General features: G+C 38.2%; 1 protein-coding gene and 1 long non-coding RNA gene across 4 annotated transcripts in view; one reads left to right on the forward strand and one right to left on the reverse strand.

Moving 5' to 3' along the window:
- Positions 1-20,652, reverse strand: part of BRCA1 (BRCA1 DNA repair associated) — a 51,498-nt gene that overhangs the window by 10,664 nt on the left and 20,182 nt on the right. For all 3 annotated transcript variants that reach the window (XM_074320267.1, XM_019747814.2, XM_074320266.1), the window contains exons 10-16: positions 16,678-20,100; positions 16,204-16,292; positions 13,640-13,811; positions 9,767-9,893; positions 7,773-7,960; positions 5,685-5,983; positions 2,155-2,242 (exon numbers count right to left, since the gene is read on the reverse strand). In XM_074320267.1, coding sequence (XP_074176368.1) covers positions 2,155-2,242; positions 5,685-5,983; positions 7,773-7,960; positions 9,767-9,893; positions 13,640-13,811; positions 16,204-16,292; positions 16,678-20,100 — 4,386 coding nt within the window. The remainder of the gene's footprint in view (positions 1-2,154; positions 2,243-5,684; positions 5,984-7,772; positions 7,961-9,766; positions 9,894-13,639; positions 13,812-16,203; positions 16,293-16,677; positions 20,101-20,652) is intronic.
- LOC141568934 (uncharacterized) lies at positions 7,782-13,779 on the forward strand. The gene is made up of 4 exons (XR_012492271.1): positions 7,782-7,904; positions 9,798-11,017; positions 11,993-12,074; positions 13,665-13,779. It is a non-coding gene; the product is annotated as an uncharacterized LOC141568934 (long non-coding RNA).

The raw sequence follows: 20,652 nt of genomic DNA on the forward strand, positions 1-20,652 counted from the left end.
TATCCACATCAGTAATATCGACACCCGTGAGTGGGAAAATCCATTTTTACTAGATGGTAACATGTGGAAGGAGAAGAAAATAGTATTGTTGAAATCCTGCATCTGAAATGGCAATGTAAGTGACACATTTTCACTCCCAGAACTTCTACCTGGGAAACCCTAACCTCCTAATTCCTAATTCCCCTGAGAGGGACAGGAAAATACAGAGTAATCTCGTAGCTTTTCTCCTTTCTACTTAAGTATTTCAGAAAGCAGTAGCTGAAGAATCACTTCTGTTTATTTCCTAGTGTTTCAAAGACCCCTTTGAAGAACTAAGCAAACTGAAGAAAGAACACTTAGTTTTAAACAGGAGAAATGTATTTAACTAAATCCTAGCAGCAACAGCCATTCTCCCTCATAGAATTCTTCAGAAATTATTAAAATTTTTTTCCCATTCATCACAATTTTATAGGTTTTTGTTTAACTGCTGCAAAAGACGATTTAATATTATGCTTTAAACTAAGAAATTTCATTCAGCTCATTTTTATTTCAACAGTGGTGTACTATCTTTGAGGTTAAAGACTGAATTACTTTAGATTTAATTTACATTTTAAAGTTTCCTTTTCACCTTCTAGCAGCTTTGATCCAAACCTATAGCTTAAGATACATTAAACTTGAATGACATTCATCTCTAAAATACTACTTAGTTTGAGGTACCTTGTTCTGGCACCTGGTTCCTGTGAGTCTTCTCCTCTGACCTTGTGGTACGATCTGTATACAGTAGAAACCTAACATCTTAGAGGTCTTAAGGCAATGTGCCCCTGGCCAAGGAGGCTGGATCCCCTGCTCAAGGACCTGCAGTCATGTGAACAGAAACATCCTGGAGTGGACCACTGGATTTCCAGGGAGTCAATTTTGTTAGAAAGGCTTTTTCTTTTTTTTTTTTTTTTTTGGTCCTCCCTCCCCCCAACTCCGAGTTAAGCCGTTGTTCTCAGTCTAGTTGTGGAGGATGCAGCTCACTGGCCCATGTGGGAATTGAACCAGCGACCTTGGTGTTAGGAGCACAGTGCTCCAACCACCTGAGCCACCCAGCCATCCTTAGGAAAGTTTTTAAGACCTGAGTTATAATCTGCGTCTGCTATGTGCTGCATGCACTGGTCTCTGCTTCTTGGAGCCCCTGAGGAAGTCTAACTCTTCTTCCAGATAACAACACTTCAACTATTTAAAGACAGTTGTCTTGTTCTCTTAAGTCTTCTCATTCCTTCAGCTGTTCTTCAAATGACATTGCTCTGAATTCCTTTTCTCCATCCTCATCATCTACCTTTGGATAAATACTAACATGTCAGTGACCAGCTTAAGAAGAAAGTATGGTGCTCAAAACATATCTTCCAAATAAGCTAAACACTTTTGTAATAACAAACAAACAAATAAACAAAACAACCTATCTTCTAGGCAGATACTCCAGCAGAGAATACAGTGTGTGTGTGTGTGTGTGTGTGTGGGGGGGTCAGGATCTTTACCTCACTTGCTCCAGACATGAGGCTTGTATTAATGAGGCCCAATTTCAAATGAGCTTTTTAGCAGCCCTGAAATGTTTACCCAGATTTAGCTTATAGTCAACTAAAAGCCTCTAAGGTCTCTGTTACCATGGGAGTCACAATTAGGATTTCAAAAGGGGAAGGTATAGGACAAATGAATTTCCCCCTTCACCTTTTCCTTTTTCAAATGCTAGGCTACCTCAGAGCTGACATTGGACTTGTTTCCTGAAAAATTCTCAACCACACTGAAACTAGTATTCAAATGATCTAGGACATGGAATGCACATGGAGCTAGGGTTTCCAACCATCCAGATTTTGAATAAAGACTCACTTCTGTTCCATTTTCCTCTTTGCCCCACTTGTTCCTCCAGGACTTGGGCTCTGTGTTACAGAAAGCCCTTCCCACAGACTAGCCCAGGAAGGATGGACCAGAAGTGGTTCATCGTTCTAGCTCACCACACCCCAAATCTTAACCCAAAACAAAAGGGGGTGAGGAAGTAGCAAAACTATTCTTTTTCTTCCATAAATTAGTAATTGATTGATTATTGGAAGACTTTTATCCAGCCTACGCTTAACAAATATTCCCATTTCTTCACACAGTTTGATGCAACATATTCTATAAAGGTTCTTGGCATACCTGTTTTCATAATGACATGAGTAGTCTCTTCGGTAATTAGATCAGTTAAAACAATGTGGTGTTTTCTGGCAAACTTGTGCACAAGCCCCTGAAATCAAATCAAATATTACATTATAATAAATCACCTCTAGCATACAGCTTAGTTATTAGTTAGTCTAGTTTTGTTATTAGTTATCCTCCATTCTTCTCAGAAAAAGTATTATTTTTCTTCTAACATGCCTGAAGCCTCAAAATAAATAGCAATTTAATACAAATTATGTACAAATCAGAAGAAGAAATTCTAAAGTAGTCCATGCTAGCAGACACGAACTATAACCAAAGATGCAAAATAATTTTCCCTTTAATAGCAGACATCATTTGAATCCCTAAGACAATTAGTTTCTTCGTAGAGTAACACTCTTACTATACTATAATTTAGATATATCAGCCTATACTATATGAGCCAAGAGGTAACTAGCCAATATAGAAAGTTATGCTACCGTGTTTCCCCGAAAATAAGACCTAACTGGACAATCAGCTCTAATGCATCTTTTGGAGCAAAAATTAATATAAGATCTGGTATTATATTATATTATGTTATGTTATATCATACCATATTATATTATAGTAAAATAAGACCGGGTCTTATATTAATTTTTGCTCCAAAAGACGCATTAGAGCTGATTGTCCGGCTCAGTCTTATTTTCGGGGAAACTTGGTATATACATATATGTGTATGTGGCTTAAAAATAAGATGACACCTTCTCCCTCTGATAGTTACTTTAAAACATTCAAATCAAGAGTGCATAAACTATCAATTGTTCTTAAGGAGAAGGACTGGTAGAGACTCGTATTATTCCCAAAAGAAATCTAGAGCCTTCTAGCTATTGTCAACCCAATAAAAATCAATAGGCAGTAAAAGAAATTAACCAGATCCATTATGGACACAGTTGACGTAATTAGTAGCTACTATTTGGTAAATAACTCTGATTACCACGGGCCATCATTTATCAGCCATCACCACCCATGCCAATATTTATGTGTTGCACAATATTGCAGGAGATCAGGCTATCTTTCTTTCATGCTGCCTCACTCCCCACTGCCACAGGGCACTGAAAAAGGCAGGCTAGAGAAGCTAATGACATCCTCCCCCCTTTGCCACTGCCCTCTGCCAGGATCATTAGCAATTCTGAACTGATTAATTGCTGAAATCCCAGCCTTGAAACAGTGTTCAGTTAGAAGAGCAACTGCTGAAAAGATCATCTTAATATGGGCTTCAGAATTAATCATGTGTAATACAGTCAGCAGCTTTCATAATAAATTTACCACACTTCAGCAAGTCTGAATAGAGCTGAAGTTTTCCTCTTTGCTTATTTAAAGACAATATGTACCCAAGCCACTTATAGTTTCATCTATAGCTCAGAATTGCTCATGGCAAGAAAGATTAGGTCCTTTTAGCCTTCTCTGAAAAGCTGAACTCACTAAACAAAAGAAGGACTGCTGATTTTCAATGAATAAATGGGAATTCTGGATATGTACACAAATGATCAAGATAAATATAAACAGAGGTACGAATTTTCAGAGCAAATAGCTGGTCTGGGCATCTGGTTGTGAAATGAGAAATCCAGCATTGTTGATGAGAATTTATTCATTATATCTATTAATACGATGGCAGACATAGCTTCTTTTGTCCTTTTAGTAGTGGGGCACATCTGGCCACAGGGAATGTTATGGTAAGCTGCTACCCATAAAGAAATAGGGATGAAAAATGGTTCTTATCCTAGGAAGGATATATTAAGATACTTAAGACTGACTGGGTCATCTCTCAATGTGTAATAAATGACACCCACTACTGAATCCATTTGATACTTTGGTGTGTTATCTTATCATGATTCTTTAAGAAATATTCACTCAATTATTTTATTATGAAGTGATACCAATGGTGATTAATTACAGGGGAAGTAAATTTTCCAAGATGTCTGAAATCTACACTCGACCCAAGTAGAAACAAGATTTCAATGGTCTTACTATTTCAATGGGTATTTTTCCACAGTTTAAAACAATTCCTATTTCTGGAATGAGGGGCCCAAGGAGATGTCAAAATCCTAACAGGGAGGGGGTGTTTTAGGGCAGAAATAACAGGGCAGGCTATTGAATGATTGTGTCACAAGCCAGGATAAAAACGAATATACACTAGAGAAATGCCATTATCTGGCAGTGTGCTTGGAACCAGTTTGAATTTGGTTAATCATGCTGGTACGTTCTTTCATGTGTGAAACAGAGCGGGGAAAGAAAAGATGCCTTCAGGGAAGTAGAGATACACCTACTTGCTTTTTTAGATAAGAAGAAAATTAAAATAAAAAAGCTCTATATCATACCCCAAACCATAACCTCTGCTAATATTTAATATTTTAAGTACGAGGTGTGATCAAAAAATATGGTGAATGTTTAAATAAAAAAAATTTATTACAGTAAAAGACACATTGCTGCTAATCCCCCTCAAAATACTCCCCCTTGCTTTGAACACACTGATCCCCTTGTTCTTGCCACTTTCTGAAACAGTTCTGGAAGTCCTCTTTTGTGAGTGTCTTTGGTTGTGCTGTCGTGGCTGCTGTGATGTCCTGAATCAACTCAAAACGTTTACCTTTCATGGTCGTTTTGACTTTGGGAAGAGCCAGAAGTCACACGGTGCCAGATCTGGTGAATAAGGTGGATGAGGACACCCCGTAATGTTTTTATTTGAGAGACACTGCCAGACCTGAAGCGATGTGTGACACAGAGCCTTTCCTGTTGTGATCAACAAATACGGTGAATGCTGCTGCCGAGTGCTATCCAATAGAAAGGCAGGCATCTTTAATACAGGAGGCAGCGTGTGGAACTTTAGTAATAGTGTGTGACAAGTTTCACCTTATTTGGTGCAGTCAGTTGGGTGTGAACTACGGTTGAGAGAAGGTGTGTTTTAAAGTGTGTCGTAAATCATCTTCCATTAGATAATGCTCTGTGTCACATACTGCTTCTGGTACGGCAATTTCTGTCAAATAAAAACATTACAGTGTGTCCTCATCCACCTCATTCACCGGACCTAGCACCAGATCTGGCACCGTGCAACTCCTGGCTCTTCCTCAAAGTCAAAATGATTCAGGACATCAAGGCAGCCACAACAGCACAATTAAAGACACTCATGAAAGAGGACTTCCAGAACTGCTTCAGAAAGTGGCAAGAATATGATAAATGTGTTCGAAGCGAGGGGGAATATTTTGAAGGGGATTAATGGCAATGTGTCTTTTACTGTAATAATTTTTAAAAATTTAAACATTCACTGTATTGTTTGATCACCCTTTGTAAATATATACAAAATAATCCATGCCATAGCTTTATCTAGGTCCAAATTTTTCAGAAATTAGTAACAAATTAAATTACATCGAATTGTGCCTGTTTCCTAAATTTCTTCCTGTAGGTTTTATTCATTGCTAGTAGCTATTTAAAACTATTTGCAGCATGTTAATGAAGTCTCCGTCCTTAGGAAGATACATATGGATGGATACACTTACAAGTTCTTTGGGGGTCAAGCCTGATGCCACCATAGATAGTCTTTTGCTGACTCTTTTTGTTGAAGATATCACTTTTGGCTTCTCCCTGCTCACACTTTTTTGCCTCACAGTATTAGTAGTATGAGCAGCAGCTGGACTCTTAGCAAATTCTTCAACTTGAAATTGGGGTAATTTCAAGGTAGAGGTTGAAGTTGGCACGCTGTAAACATGAGCCGGCTCTGGAGCTTTGTCTTCAGAAGGATGAGACTCAAGATCATCCGAGAAGAGGCTGATTCCAGATTTTAGGTCAGGGGTTCCCTCTGAAAGAAATGGGGGAAGAAGTTTAATCTACATGACAACGAATAGTGAATTACAATGTCTAGTCTGTGCTAAGAACTAAAAAGATAGATCAAGTTAGGTTAAGAGAAAAATGGGTACACTAAGTACACTGCTGGTGGAAGTGCAAAGTGGCTTAACTTTTCTGAAGGACAATTTGGCATTATATTCCAAAGCCTTGTGTGTTTACACTTCGGTCAATAAGTCAAGCTTTAGAAATGTATCCTAAGGAAATAAAAGATGTATACAAAAGGTTAGTCATAGGAATGTTCAAGGCAACATTGTTTATAATAGTAAAGTTTTAGAAACAACCTAAATGTGCAATAATAGATTAAATAAATTATGGCCCATCTGTTCCAATGGAGCACTCTTCACCCATTACACTTAATTACAATAAAACGAAGAAATGCACACACCCATGTTCATTGCAGTATATTCACAATAGCCAAGAATGCAAGCAACCCAAATGTCTCTCAATGGATGAGTGGATAAAGAGAATGTAGTATATACATATAATAGTTTTTAAAAACTGAATGAATAGCTTTTAAAAAAGAAAATCCTGTCACATGCTACAAACATGGATGAACTCGGAGGACACTATGCTAAGTGAAAGAAGTCAGTCACAAAAAACACACAAATATTGTATGATTCCACTTATATGCAGTATCTAAAGTAGTCAAACTCTTAGAAAGCAGAATGGTGGTTGCCAGGGTATGAAAAAGCGGGAAATGGGGAGGAGGTGAAATGGAGGGTTGGTGTTTAATGGGTAGTTTCAGTTTTGCAAAATGAACAAATTCTGGAGACCCATTGCACAACAATGGAAATACACTTAACATTACTGAACAGTTAAAAATGGTTAAGATGGTAAATTTTATGTTGTTTTTTATTGCATCGAAAAGCAAATTTTAAAATGCCATTGATTTTAAGATGTTATTCTATTTCAGAATCTTAACATGAAAAAAATTTGCATCTTAGAATCCATTAAACGCAAGGTCTTATTTATTTTATCTATTTAAATATTCCTTTTTTATTACCTATATTCTCCAACTGTTTGGCAATGAACATATAGTACTTTAGTAAGGATTGAAAAAAAGGTTGAAAAATGAGAAATACTCAATTTCTGTTTCTTCATCATGATATCATTAATGTTTTCACTTAATAAATCATCTGATATCATTACCAAATTAAAAATAGGAGATAGTCTCTGAAACATTTCAGAAAATGTCACATCGTCGGCAAGTAAGCACAGCTTAGTAGAATGTATGAGATTCCTAAAATGATCCTAATTAATTAAAATAGCCAACTACCACATTTAGATACCAAAGAGCATCTTTTATGACAATGTGTTTGAGTTAATTTATAACTTTCTTTACTAATTAAAACTTTGATTTACAAGCCATAAAACACGTCATTCCTTTAAAGTGATTTATAAAGCATAAAATATATAGTCATTTATATTCATTAATTTGTAAAATAAAAGCTTACTTTGGAGATTTATTCTAGGGTTCTAGAACTCTTATCTAACAGTTGAAATAAAATATTTAGAGTGCACCAAGACTCTCTCATCCTTAAAACTGTTAGAGTTAAACCAATAACAACTGCAATAATTTTCAAGTAAACTTGGATTAACATTCAAGCTATTTTTAAAAAAAATGGGTTTAAGTATAACCCATGATAAATTGTACACCTGAAAGTTAATTAAGCGGAATATGTTTAGGTAAGATTCAGAGTAAAATAAAAATGTTTTCTCCATCAGAGCAGACGAAATATTACCTAAATCTTGTCTTGGCAAAAAAGACGGCTCCACGAAATCCTGGGCCTCCGACTGTGTCAGCTGTTGCCCCTCCACATCAGTCACCTGAATGAGCTCCTCTTGAGATGGGCAGTTTCTCTTCTGAAGACTTGGTGAGTGGCTGTCCACATACCTATCATCTAATAACTGGGATTGAGAAGAGAAAGACCTAGAAACAGAGATGAAAGGAGAAAACCATTATCACAGCTCCTGAAAGGGCTAATCATACTTCCTGGGCAGCCAAAGTATACGTGAAACAGCTCATTATCAGAGAGATTGAGAATGATTAGCAAAAAAGAACCCGAGTGACGGCCTAGAAGCCTGGGTTCATGATGTCTGGCAGCATGTCAAGGTTGATGTAGAACATCTCCCCTTAGGGTCTGGTCTGAGGCAGTACGTGTTTTAGCTATTTAAAAGCATGTCAGCAAATTATCCACTGCCATACTCAAGTTCTATAGCATTATTCCACTTGAGTCCCAACGGATGTGTTAGAATCAGGACTCTCATGAAAATAGAAAGTTGACTAATTTTGACATTGCTACAGGCATTCTTTCTACCCAATTTCAGCACAATTCATAGAATTATCCCTATCTTCTGCCTTTTCAATGTCCAAAATCATTCTAAAAACAAAGCCAGCTATAAAATATTGTTCAGGATATGCACAGTAATTCCTCTACTCTTTTAGGTGTTTAGGACCTTGCTAAATAAGATACTTATCAACAGATTTAAAGAATCTCACAGATAAGCTACTTAATTCAAACAATTACTGGGTGTTTACTACAAGTCAGGCACTAATGCTAGGCCCTGTGGATTCAAGATGAGCAAGATCTAAACTGCTGTTCTCAAGTAGTCTAGTAGAGGGAGTAAGTTCAATCAATGTGTAGGTTCTTCAACAGAAGCCTTTTAGGGTACACTGGGGTGGGGGAGAAGGAGCTGTAATATTTGGCCTGAACATTTAATGGGTGGTTAAAGCATGGCAATTATATCACTACCTGTAAACACGGGTTTAGTGCCTATGGAGGCCAGATCTTTAAATTCTCTGTCACAAGCCCAGTGCCAGTACCCCAGCCTCAAAAATACATCCTTAGTCTAGTTCAGGAGCCTTGGAAAAGATGGTGTGATTAGATTATTGACAACCTGTCACTACTCCCCAAAAGATAAGTAAAAGTATCCATATACTGAGTCGAAAGTCAATAAATATGCTTTCCTTTTCCTCCCTAGAGAGGTGAGATGTGGGAATCGAACGGCCAAGACCCTTTCCTGAACTATCAAATAGGAATAATAGTCCAGAACTTGTCCTTTTACCTTTAGTATTGTAAAAATCAAATGATTAGGTAAAGTTTTTTTTTAGGGGAATATTGGGAAACAGGGTTTTCCCAGGACCCATCAGCTCCAAGTCAAGTCGTTGCTTTCAATCTACTTGTGGAGGGCACAGCTCACTAGTCCATGTGGGAATTGAACCGACAACCTTGGTGCTATGGGCATTGCGCTCTAACCAACTGAGCCAACCGGGCGCCCAAGATAAAGTATTTTTGAAAATAGAAAATACTATACAGTCTTATCTCAATAGTGATTTAAATAGATACCCTGAAAGATCCTGTGAATATTTCTTGGGGTGAACCAATGGCTAGACTTTTTCTACAAAGGCAAACACTTCAATTTGAGCAAGGGCTGCCTTGGAGAAGTCTGCCCTCAGCCTCCAGACTTGTTTAGGTTTTAGTTCGAGGCTTTATTCTGCCCTTCAGAGGGATGCACAGATGTACTGTGCATTTCTCATGTTGCAGTTCATGCCTTGTATGGGTCCAAAAAGCCTACATACAGTTAAACGAAAGAAGTGTCCTAGAGCAATGAGAGGTTAGAAATGGCTGTGTACAAAAAACTGGAGAAAGTATGGTGAAAAATAGTGAACATTAAGTGTTCAATATAAGTAAAGGTGTTACTTAGATACCACGATTTGACATTTACTACTTCTTACCTTTCCACTTCTGGTTGTTTATTTCTACTAGTGGAAATATCTGGAGATTCTTGAAACTTATCTGCAGAAAGGCTTTCTGGATTCTGACTTATAAGATATTCACCATTTTTCTCTGAAGTTAATACCGCTGTAAATGGAATGAAAAAACAAAGAAATCTACTTTATTGCTTTATTCTGATGATGATAATTCAGGTGAGTATTACCAATTTTTTCAAAAGCAGCAATCTGTGACAATCAAATTGGTTTTTAAGCAAGTATATCAGACAAAATTTTATAAACACAAGAGTTCCAGCACCAAATGGAACTAAAAAATACATAATAGGAACACTTTAAGACTAGGTAAATAAAGATACCCAACTGAGACAAGGCTGAAAAAATCATGTATTTATATTTTTTGGCCCTACATGATAAGGAAACAAGAATAGGAAGTGATTTTTTTTCTTTTAATCTCTACAGCTAACTAAATTATACTCAAATTCCCTTAGATGATAGGGAAGAGAAAGTATTGGAAAGCACAAAGCACATTTCCTTCTCCATCCCTACTGCCTCCACATCAAAGACTGTATAAAATGGGGATTTGAGCTTTTTCAGTGTGGGGAAAATAAGAGGGGAGAGGTCGGGTAAGAAAGGAAAAAGAGGTGACATTTTGCTTCACATTTTCAATTACTAAGAAAAAACAAACCAAAAAACCAATATACATAAAAAAACCAAGGTGCCAACTGATAAGAAACCCTGAAGTAATACATAGAACTAATGATGAAATGGCATGAGAGAAAACAACACAAACAGACCCAAGGCCAAGTTCTGACATGTTAGTACATCCTTTTTATTTATTAATTCCTCCAAATGTATTATTGTACCACTGCTTAAGTAGCTTAAAGGCAGAAAACTTTAAAAAGCAAAAACAAATACTTAAACATTACAAATGTCTTCTATTCATTAAAAAGTCACTGACCACTATAATTTATTTTGAGCTTTTATCAGAAAAGCTAAAATCCATACATTGTGGGGGAAAAATTTTTTAAAAGGGCTGTGTTAATTACACTGTTCTTTAAGACCCTGGGTAGCCTGGGGGGAAATAATCATTGATTTCCTGAGTTAATCCTCAAATGCATTATTTATCGTTTTCTTTGTGCTCATCTTTTCTGGACCTGTGAGTTTCTGTGAACTGGAAGAACTCTGCCTGGAGCTACCAGCTGCTGAAAGTAAGCAGAGTCTAAATCTAACCATGGAGGTTTTTCTTTCAACTGGGTATGTAAACTTTTTAATAAGGGTATCATTTCCCCACAAATACAAGGTGATAATTAGTAAAAGGTTATATGCAGTCTCTAAGGAATCACATCAAACAGAATTAACCATTAGAAAGGGATACAGAAAAAAAAAAGTGAAGGTGCAGCGGGTTAACTCAGTTGGTTAGAGCCCGATGCTGTTAACAACAAGGTTGCCGGTTCGATCCCCACATGGGGCCACTGTGAGCTGTGCCCTCCACAACTAGATTGAAACAACTACTACTTGACTTGGAGCTGATCGGTCCTGGAAAAACACACTTAAAATAAATAAAAGTTAAAAAAAAAATTGGCAACACATACTTAAAAAAAAAAAAGTTATTCTATTTCCTGAACAAATAGTGTATGAGTTCCACTTTTTACTACAATGGGGTCAAGTTAAGAAGAAAATAAGCTAATCTGAGTTGTAATTTAACAACTCAACAAGACCTAAAAAACACAGGGCAAAACTTTTGTTTTTCTTTTTCTTTAATCCTTATGTCATAAATGCAGGAATCCAGAGCCCAAGTACTGAGACGATACTATAATACCCCTTAAATCATTCCCTCATCTGGGGGTCTTAACATGTTATATTCTTCATGGGTAGGGAATATGAGCCAGACCAGATATTTAATAAATTTACTGGCTGCCTATCACGTGCTAAGCACTGTGCAAAATATTGGGAGAATCAAAGGAAAAGACATTTGGGGAGGAAGGAAAGAGATATTCAGAAATGATAAACTATAAAATAGGGAACCCATAATGAAATCCAGCTTTAAAAAGCACATAACCCACCTACCCAGCTAATTCAGAATTTTCAGGGGAAGAGGCTAGGAATTTTTAACAAGTACTTCCAGGAATGAACTATGGGGACAAAAAAGCTCCGCTGTGTCTGAAAATCACTTCCGCTATAACGGGCTATGATCTTACAAATGGCTAATGTTTGCTTTATGAATGACAGGTAATCCAGGAGAAAAAAATGGCAAAGTGCCTGATATGAAATAGCTTTATCTGCAGAGGGAGGTACACATAACTTATAATGGGTAAGTATACACATTTACACAGAAATATTATGCAGCTTTAGGAATGACCCTTAGATAAACAGTAGGGCAGATCTATGCTGACAGCAGGACATTTGATGCAAAGACTCTAAAACAATGAATAAGTTTACTCCAAAGGATAAAGTAAAACCTATGAAAAAAAAATGTTTTATATAGAGATTCAGAAGAAATTTTGAAAAAGGTTTTCAAATCCATAGTAAAACAGAATGTATAAAAACCTAACATTTATGAAATTGCAAAAACAAAAAGCCACAAAGAAACATTTTTGTCTACAGATCTTCAGGAAAAAAATAAACACCCCACCCCCAAAGATGAGATAGATTTACACAGATTCAAAGCCAGACAATAATATTTTATAAGCTAGGCATTAAAATTGAACGTCTGAAAAAAAAGAAAAGAAAATCTAGTCTGTTTTTAGATTGAAGATGGTAAAAGCACCTCAAAGAAGAGAACTGTGCTGGGGAATAGACATTGGGCTTCATTTTCTGGGAGATGAACTAAATGAAAACACAGTTACAAAGAAAGCATTTAAGGAAATACATTTGAACCACTGCCATAGCAACAGAGTTCCTAGCTTCTAATGCATGAGCTAGTGTTTCTCTCTGAACATAAAAATACTGCAAGGCACACTCCTGGATCAAGGCCACAGTTCTGAATCATTAAGACTTGAGTTCCTAGAAAGACTCAAAGGAAGGCACCAAGGCCCCCAGTAGGACTAGAGAAGGAAACGATGAAGGAACTTAAACACTAAGTTCGTTGGGTAGGTATCACTGAGACAGTAGTGAAGAACAGTACTGCCAGTGCCCTCTGCAGAACCCATGCCTGTGCAGAGCCTCTCATCTACTTGTCTAAGTATTGTATTTGCCCGTATTAAAAAACCTGCCCGATGTGCTCTTTCCAACTAAATACTCAAAATTTCATCTTACTTTCCTTCATTTATGCAACATTATTCCTCAGTTCAGTGCTCACTTCTTTTGGAAGTCAGTTCTGATCAACTCCACCTGCCTGGTTCTGCCAAATGTCTCATCTCAGAGGTCCATCTGGCCTTGTTGACAACTATAATGTTGTGATAAACCACCTGACTCTGACACATAATTGGGACTTTCTGTGGATTAAGGTGCAGTTCCTGAAGGATAGGGCATCTCTTCCTATAAACTGGAAAGCACATGAAATAGGGTTTTGTGATCTGACAGTTGTGTTATAAGAGTATGTCCGAGTTTTTTTATAAGCTTTCTAAAACGATGGGATTACCTATTTCCAATCTCCCCCACTATACTCAACTTCCTACGTGTTCCCCATAGCATCTCCTCATTGTGGGCACTCAGTCAGACAAGGACACTTAATGACTGTCTTGGTCCCTCTGAATGGTAAATTAGTTGTGCGCAGGAACTAAAAAGAAGGCTCTAAAATTACCCATGGAGTGACTCAGCAAATATATGCTGAGCACGGATCATAAAATGATGACGCTAGGTCCACATTTTCCAGAAGGAGATAAAAGCTTAGGGAGGGGAAGAATTTTGCTTACGAATAATATGAACATTACAAACCTTTTTCTGACATGTTCTGTTCCAGATTTAGCGGGTCCTGTGAGGCACAAGAATCAGCTACGACGGAAGGGGATCTGTTACAAGGCTGGCTCCCGTGCTGCTCTAACACCGCTTCCAGTTCGGCCATTTCCTGCTGGAGCTTTACCAGATTATCTTGCATGGTATCCCTCTGCTGAAAACACAAAAAGTGACACTGAGAAAGTTACACTCTTTTAGAAACTTGCCAGGAATGCAAGAATATGTCACACCAATTAATTTTAGCACGGGAATTAAAATCACCGAGTATGGAATTATGAGTTCTGGCTCAACACCTTTTAATCCAACCATATTCATGCAATTAATGCCCATGAAATTATTTCAGAATGATGTTAGAGGAGGGAAAAAAAATTCCTCAAACTCTCCCAAATAGACTCGCTTTATTGTGATGTCCTTTTGAAGTTGGTTATTGTCTTTTAAAGCTCGGGGGCAAAAAAAATCATTAAGGTGCTTAAACACTTTGATATTTAAAATGAATGACTCTGTTAACATTTTACATAGGCTGTATTTCAAAGACTCAGTACTGTGAGGCTCCTAAGAGATTTGAGTTAGTCCATATAAAAATGTCTGGTTTCTAGCTTGTGAGGAGTCTGTTTCTGGGATTCGTTGGACAGTTAGTGTCTAACAGAAAGAGCAGAACTCATTCATTCATTTATCTATTTGTTCATTCAATAACCATTTGTTGACCATCTATTATATGTCCGACACTATCGTAAGGCTGGGGGTATATCCCTCATGGTGTGGCCATTCTAGCTGGGATCGGGGTACCTGGAGAAGTTCACAGAGGACCTCAAAGGGAAGGATCCAACAGAAAGAGCCCGAGGAAAGCCTGGAAGGACGGTTATTGTTTCCAATTCAAGAGATGGGGCTCTTCTTGCTTGTGGGACTCCTGATATGTCTTTTTCCACTTCAAAAAGAAATCTGCTAAGTCTAAGGTTTCTGATAAGCCAAGTATTTGGGAAGTGAGATTTCCAAAGTGTACATTTCTTCATTACTTTTTAGAAGGAACAACTTGCTTGTGGGACTCCTGATATGTCTTTTTCCACTTCAAAAAGAAATCTGCTAAGTCTAAGGTTTTTGATAAGCCAAGTATTTGGGAAGTGAGATTTCCAAAGTATACATTTCTTCATTACTTTTTAGAAGGAACAGTGGTTGCCAGCAAACCCCGGGGAAACGCAAATTGTTTCACCCTCCGTGTCTTCCTCTTCGGATCCTTGAAAATGACTTTGCCCTTCACTAAAAACTAGCCATCTACTTTCTCCTGCTACACTGAGCTCAAAGCTTTCAGGAGGTTTTTATGACCAGAAAATGTATTCCCAGCTTCACAAAGGCTTTCACTGCTACCCTGAGGCTGTTTTGCTGCCAAAGTCATCGCCGGCAGCACCACTGCCACCGTGTGGCGCCTGTGAGTAGTTCCATCACTGATCAGAGGGCTTGCCTCAGTAAATCTGGAACCAAACCACAGATATCCATCCATATGTTTCAGAGGCTGGACTCGTCACTACAGTCACGTGTAACCTCTGTGCGGCCGTTAAATAGGTTAGAAAATCCAAAAAAAAATAGTAATGGGAGAATTATAGTTAGATAACTTTCCTTTGGGATTCCCCTGTAGGCAAGTGGCCAGATATGGTACCTTTGGGAGACCAAAACCAAATTGGTTACCAGGTTTTCTTGATTCTAATTCTTAAGTGTTTCGCAAATTAGCCCTACTCTTCTAATTCCCACTATGCTACTCTGATTTCTACTTTTCATACAGCTATCTACTGTGGAAGTTGCTTAAAAGCCATGTTTACCATATCTCTTTCTTCCATAAAGACCTTAGTGGTTATTCCACTGCCCAGATAAGTTAATACTTTCTGAAACTATGTCATTATTACTCATTATTGCCCTCAGGATAAAGTCCAAATTCCTAAGTATAGCAGTCAAAAGGCCCCTCATACCCTGATCTTATTTCTCTTCCAAACCACCCATACGACCTGTTTTCTCGTCACACAAGAGAACTTTGTGCTTCCCGGGCATTTCATGTCTCTGAGCCTTTGCCTCAGTTGCTGCCTCCTTTCTTTCCACCTGGAAAAATTCTGCTCATCTTTCAAGGCCCAGCTCCGATGTCTCCTTTGGAAGTCCCCATCAACAACACATCTCCTACCAGGAAGATGGTTCACCACTACTTCATTTGTACTGCTAACGCATTAGCATGCGGAAATGGAATACATGACCCACAGTAGTGCTTTCATACATGTTTCTGCCACAGAGGGCTATGGGATTTGAAGGTTTAGCTTATTGATTAAATTCAGTATTTAGTGTTCTGCAGTGAACTAGGTGGTGGATGGGTGGGTATGTGTGTAAAGGGTAGCATGAGTTCATGCCTGAGTTCTATCCAGTTGATTACAATCTAATTTGAGGAGACAAGGTACCACACACAACTGTTATACCACTGATTCTATGGGATGATATAAGCGAATGTAAGAATGAATGCAGGATGCATACTACTGAGTGTACAGGACAACACACACACATACGCTTTTTACCTGAGTGGTTAAAATAATACTCTGAGAGGACAGCTCTGAACAGTCTTCAGAGAGGGCGGTTTCACTCTCATACTCAGATGCTGCTTCATCTTAAATAATAATAAAAATAGAGGTTTAGATGTAAAAACAGACAGCAAATACTGCAACTTGCTATATCTGGTTCTTCCCACGGGCAGGACAAATATCATTTTCATGTCACACAAAATGATTACACGCCTTCTTTTGGGACACCCAGGTTTCCTCTAGAAATCATAACAAAACCAGAAGTAAGTCCACCAACAATTAGGGCATCAAATCTCATTCCAATAGAGATGTTCCAGCTAGGTGAAGGAATTTTAAGGAAAAGCACCTCAGGAGGAACATGCTTCAAGTTTAAGAAGCAGTTACTTTAATTGTACTTGGAAACGCCTAAAATGTGCTTCCCCAAAGGCATAAACATTTAGCTCACTTGAACAAAACAGATGGTTCACATACCTACGTTTGAATCCACACTCTGCTCTTCCTGATTATACTCTTGCAGGCCAGTTTCCCTTTTGTCATCATTGGAAACCAATTCCTTGTCACTGAGAACTTCCTGGTTTTCAGACTGATGCCTCCCTTGCATGGAAGGAGGATCAAACATCAAGAAAGGATCCTGAGAGTTTGTATTAGTGGTCAAGTCTCCCGATGCATTGCACCGTGAGGAAAATAAGCTACTAGAACATTTCGCCTCCTCATGCAGGTGATGCTCCTCGGATGCCTCTGCCGATGTTACCTGCTTACTGCAGTCACTTAAGCTATTCTTCACCAATGCTACGTTCTCCTCTCTTTCCTTAGACAGACCCTCTGTGGCAACAGTGTTAAGACTAGTCGATGGAGACGGTATATTGCTTCCTTTGCCAAATATTAAGTGTTGGAAGCAGGGGAGTTCTTCATCCTCACTAGACGTGTCCTCTTCTGAGGACTCTAATTTCCTGGCCCGTCTTTGGTGACCCTGAGCCAAACGTGTATGAACTAAGGGGCTAGAGCTCCTTCTGAATTCTTTCTGGACACTTTTGCTAAAAACAGCAGATCTTTCCTTCATGTCACTTTCAGCAAAGCTGCCATTTTCCTTTATTTCATTCTCGTTTAACAGGTCCTCCGGTGTCTCAGAACAAACCTGACTACTTCCCATAGGTTGTTCTAGGTGATCTGAAATCTGACACGGAGAGAAGTCTGCATTAACAGCCTGAACTACCCCTTCATTTTCTCCCTGTCTTTTTATTTCAGGATGTTTACAGTTACTTACAGGAAGGCTTTGCTTACAGGCGTCAGGTTGCATGAGACCTAATCTGAGCACAGCATTTAATTTTGGTCCTCTGTTTCTACTGAGTTCTGCTTGAATGTTTTCACCACTGGAACCTACTTCATTGATACCAGAGCCGACTTCATTAGTACCGGAATCTGCTTCATAAACATTACTTGAGCTGCCTTCTTTAAAAGTGCTTACTCTAATGTTATTTTGGCTAATTGTGCTCACTGTACTTCGAATGATGCTCTCACTTCCCATTGCTCTTTCAGGTGACACTGGATGTTCCTCAAAGTTTTCTTTTGACAGGTTTTTCTTACATATAGTTTTAATAGATGACCTGATGGGAGAAATATGTGGTATACTATATGGGTTTTCAGCAATTCCATGTTTATTTGCAATAGTGAGTTCAGTTTTGTTGCCTCTGAACAGAGATGATTGACAAAGTCCAGAGACTCCTTTTATGCTATATTTGGCATAATCTCCTGGATTTTCGTCTTTCTCACAAACCACAGGAAAGCCTACAGTTGTATGAACTGCCTGCACATGCCTAAGTTTAGAATCTGTCTTTCCCTGATTTTCTTCTTTTTGTCCACATTCAAGAGTGACTTTTGGACTTTGTTTCCTTAAGGACCTGGAGTGGGTATAGACTGTTGCACATTCCTTTTCTGGATTTCCTGGATTTGAAAACAAAGCAAATGACTGACGCTTTGAAACCTTGAATGTTTTCTGTAAACACTGTGTATCAAGGTCACTGTCTTCCATTTCTACGCTTGTCTCTTCAACATAGTTAACTTCACATTTCAATGGATCCTTAAAGCTCTCTGTGTCATTTCTAGTATCATTAGAACAACCATGGATAAGTTCCTTGGGGTTTTCAATGGCTGTACACACACCCACATGTTGATTTGGTGCTGTTTTTGCCTTCCCTGGTGTGTCAGGTTCCAGTAATGACATACTATCCTGAGTGCCATAATCAGTATCAGGTACCAATAAAATAGCGGTACTTTCCATAGATTGATCAGTTTGCAAACCTCTTCCTCCACTTAATATCAGATCTTTGAGGTCTTTGGTACTATGAGACACTTGAACTGGTTCTAGGTTCTCTTCTAGTTCTTCTCTTTGAAGGGTAGCATTGACAAACTCTTGAAGTTTATTTGAACTTGACCCGTTAGTAAAAAAAACAGGTGTGTTTGTTAAATTTAGTTCTGGGAAAGCATTACTGGTAAGTCTCTTATTTATTTGTTCATTTGGCTTGTTACTCTTCTGGACTCCAGTTGAAGGTTCTTTATCTTCCATGAGTTCAAGCTTTTTGCTGTGCCTGACTGGCATTTGGTCAGAATTGTTTTTCTTTACCTCTTCACTGCTAGAACAACTATCAATTTGTAGTTCAGTACGATTAGGTGGGTGTGGATTTCTACTGACCTCTAGTTCAAGTGCATGAATAGGCCTGGTAGAGGACTTCCTCCTCAGCCTATTCTTCTTAGGTGCTTTTGAACTGTGGATATTTAATTCTAGTTCCATATTGCTTATACTGCTGCTTATAGGTTCAGCTACAGTTCTGAAAGCAGATTCTTTTTCCAACGATTCTGTTGGGTTAGCATCATTCTCTTTCTGAACATAATCACCTTTCGTTTCATTCCCATGACCATTATTAGTAATATTCATCACATGACCATTCTGCTCTGTTTGGTCAGTTCTCTCAATTATCTTTTCAGGAGTCTTTTGAACAACTTCTAAATCTACTTTCTTGATAAAATCCTCAGGATGCAGGCATGATATAGTTCTCCTCTTACGCCTCAGTTTGTTTGTGAAGGGACCCTCTTGTGTTACCTGAGGTTCTACAGCAGATGCTCCTACAATTATGTTTTCAGTTATGTGGCTCAAGTTAGGGAGGCTTGCCTTCCTCCGATAGGTTTTCCCAAATATTTTATCTTCAATAGTAGTTTCCACTGGTTTGGAGTGGACTCTTTCACTTTCACATATCAACACATCATGAAGGTCACTAGTCATTAAGGCTATTTTCTCTGAAGAACCAGAATATCCAACTACTTCATTTGGAACTTCTGCACCAGCTACTTCTGTATCTGATTCAGCTCTTCCATCACGTGAGCCATGAGACGTTACTATTTCATCACGTCTGGAAAACCACTCATTAACTTTCTGTATGCTACTATTCTGTGTTACCCACGGAACATCTTGGGAATCTCTAGGATTGTCAGACCATGGAGGTTTCTGCTTATTCAGTTCTTTTCTCCCATTCAGGGGATCAGCATTCAGAATTACCTTTATCTCTGTGCTGGGAGTCTGCCTATCATTACATGTTTCCTTACTTTCAGCCCATCTGCTCTGTTGGCTCCTTGCTAAGCCAGGCTGCTTGCTTTTATTACAGAATTCAGCCTTTTCTACATTCATTCTGTCTTCAGTGAGTAATAAACTGCTGTTCTCATGCTGTAATGAGCTGGCATGAGTATTTGTGCCACATGGCTCCACATGCAAGTTTGAAACAGAAATACCCTGATGCGTTTCTGGATGCTTCTCAGTTGCATGCTTCTCAGTGGTGGTCAAATCTTTATTACTGGATTGGTGATGTTTAATATTTGTTATAGCCTCAGAAAACTCACAAGCAGCTGAAAGTATACAAAAACAACAGGTGATTAACAACTGACTTATGAAAAAATATGTACTTATTACAACTTGGGGGTGGAAATGAAATAACTGGCAAAATTTTTTAGAGAAACTAACCTCTTAAGCAACCAAGTATACTGAAGCTGTAGCTCATACTCTTTCACTTAGCTCCTATTTATCTAGAGTCACATTAACTCCACTCGAGATAATTAAAATTTTAATTTCAAAATTCCCCCTATTCAAAAACTACACCTATATCCCTAACCGCTAACAGTGATTTAAAAGCATCAGACACATAGTGCTTTGTTCTATTTTCAGACTTATACTTCCTATATTTAAATATCAGTATGCAAAAGATAAAATACAAACACATCAATTAAATGTTAAAGTCAACAACCAGTTACATAAGGTACTATTATAATCATATCAGTCTAGTGCCTTTTAAATAGATCAGGCTGTACACCATAACATCTGAGAAAGAGCAATACTCTAACTCTGCTAAGAGATGCTGTGAATTATAAATGTCCCAAATGGTCTTCAGAATAATCTAATTA

The sequence above is a fragment of the Rhinolophus sinicus genome, linkage group LG15, assembly GCF_036562045.2.
Source record: "Rhinolophus sinicus isolate RSC01 linkage group LG15, ASM3656204v1, whole genome shotgun sequence".
Classification (NCBI taxonomy): Eukaryota; Metazoa; Chordata; class Mammalia; order Chiroptera; family Rhinolophidae; genus Rhinolophus; species Rhinolophus sinicus.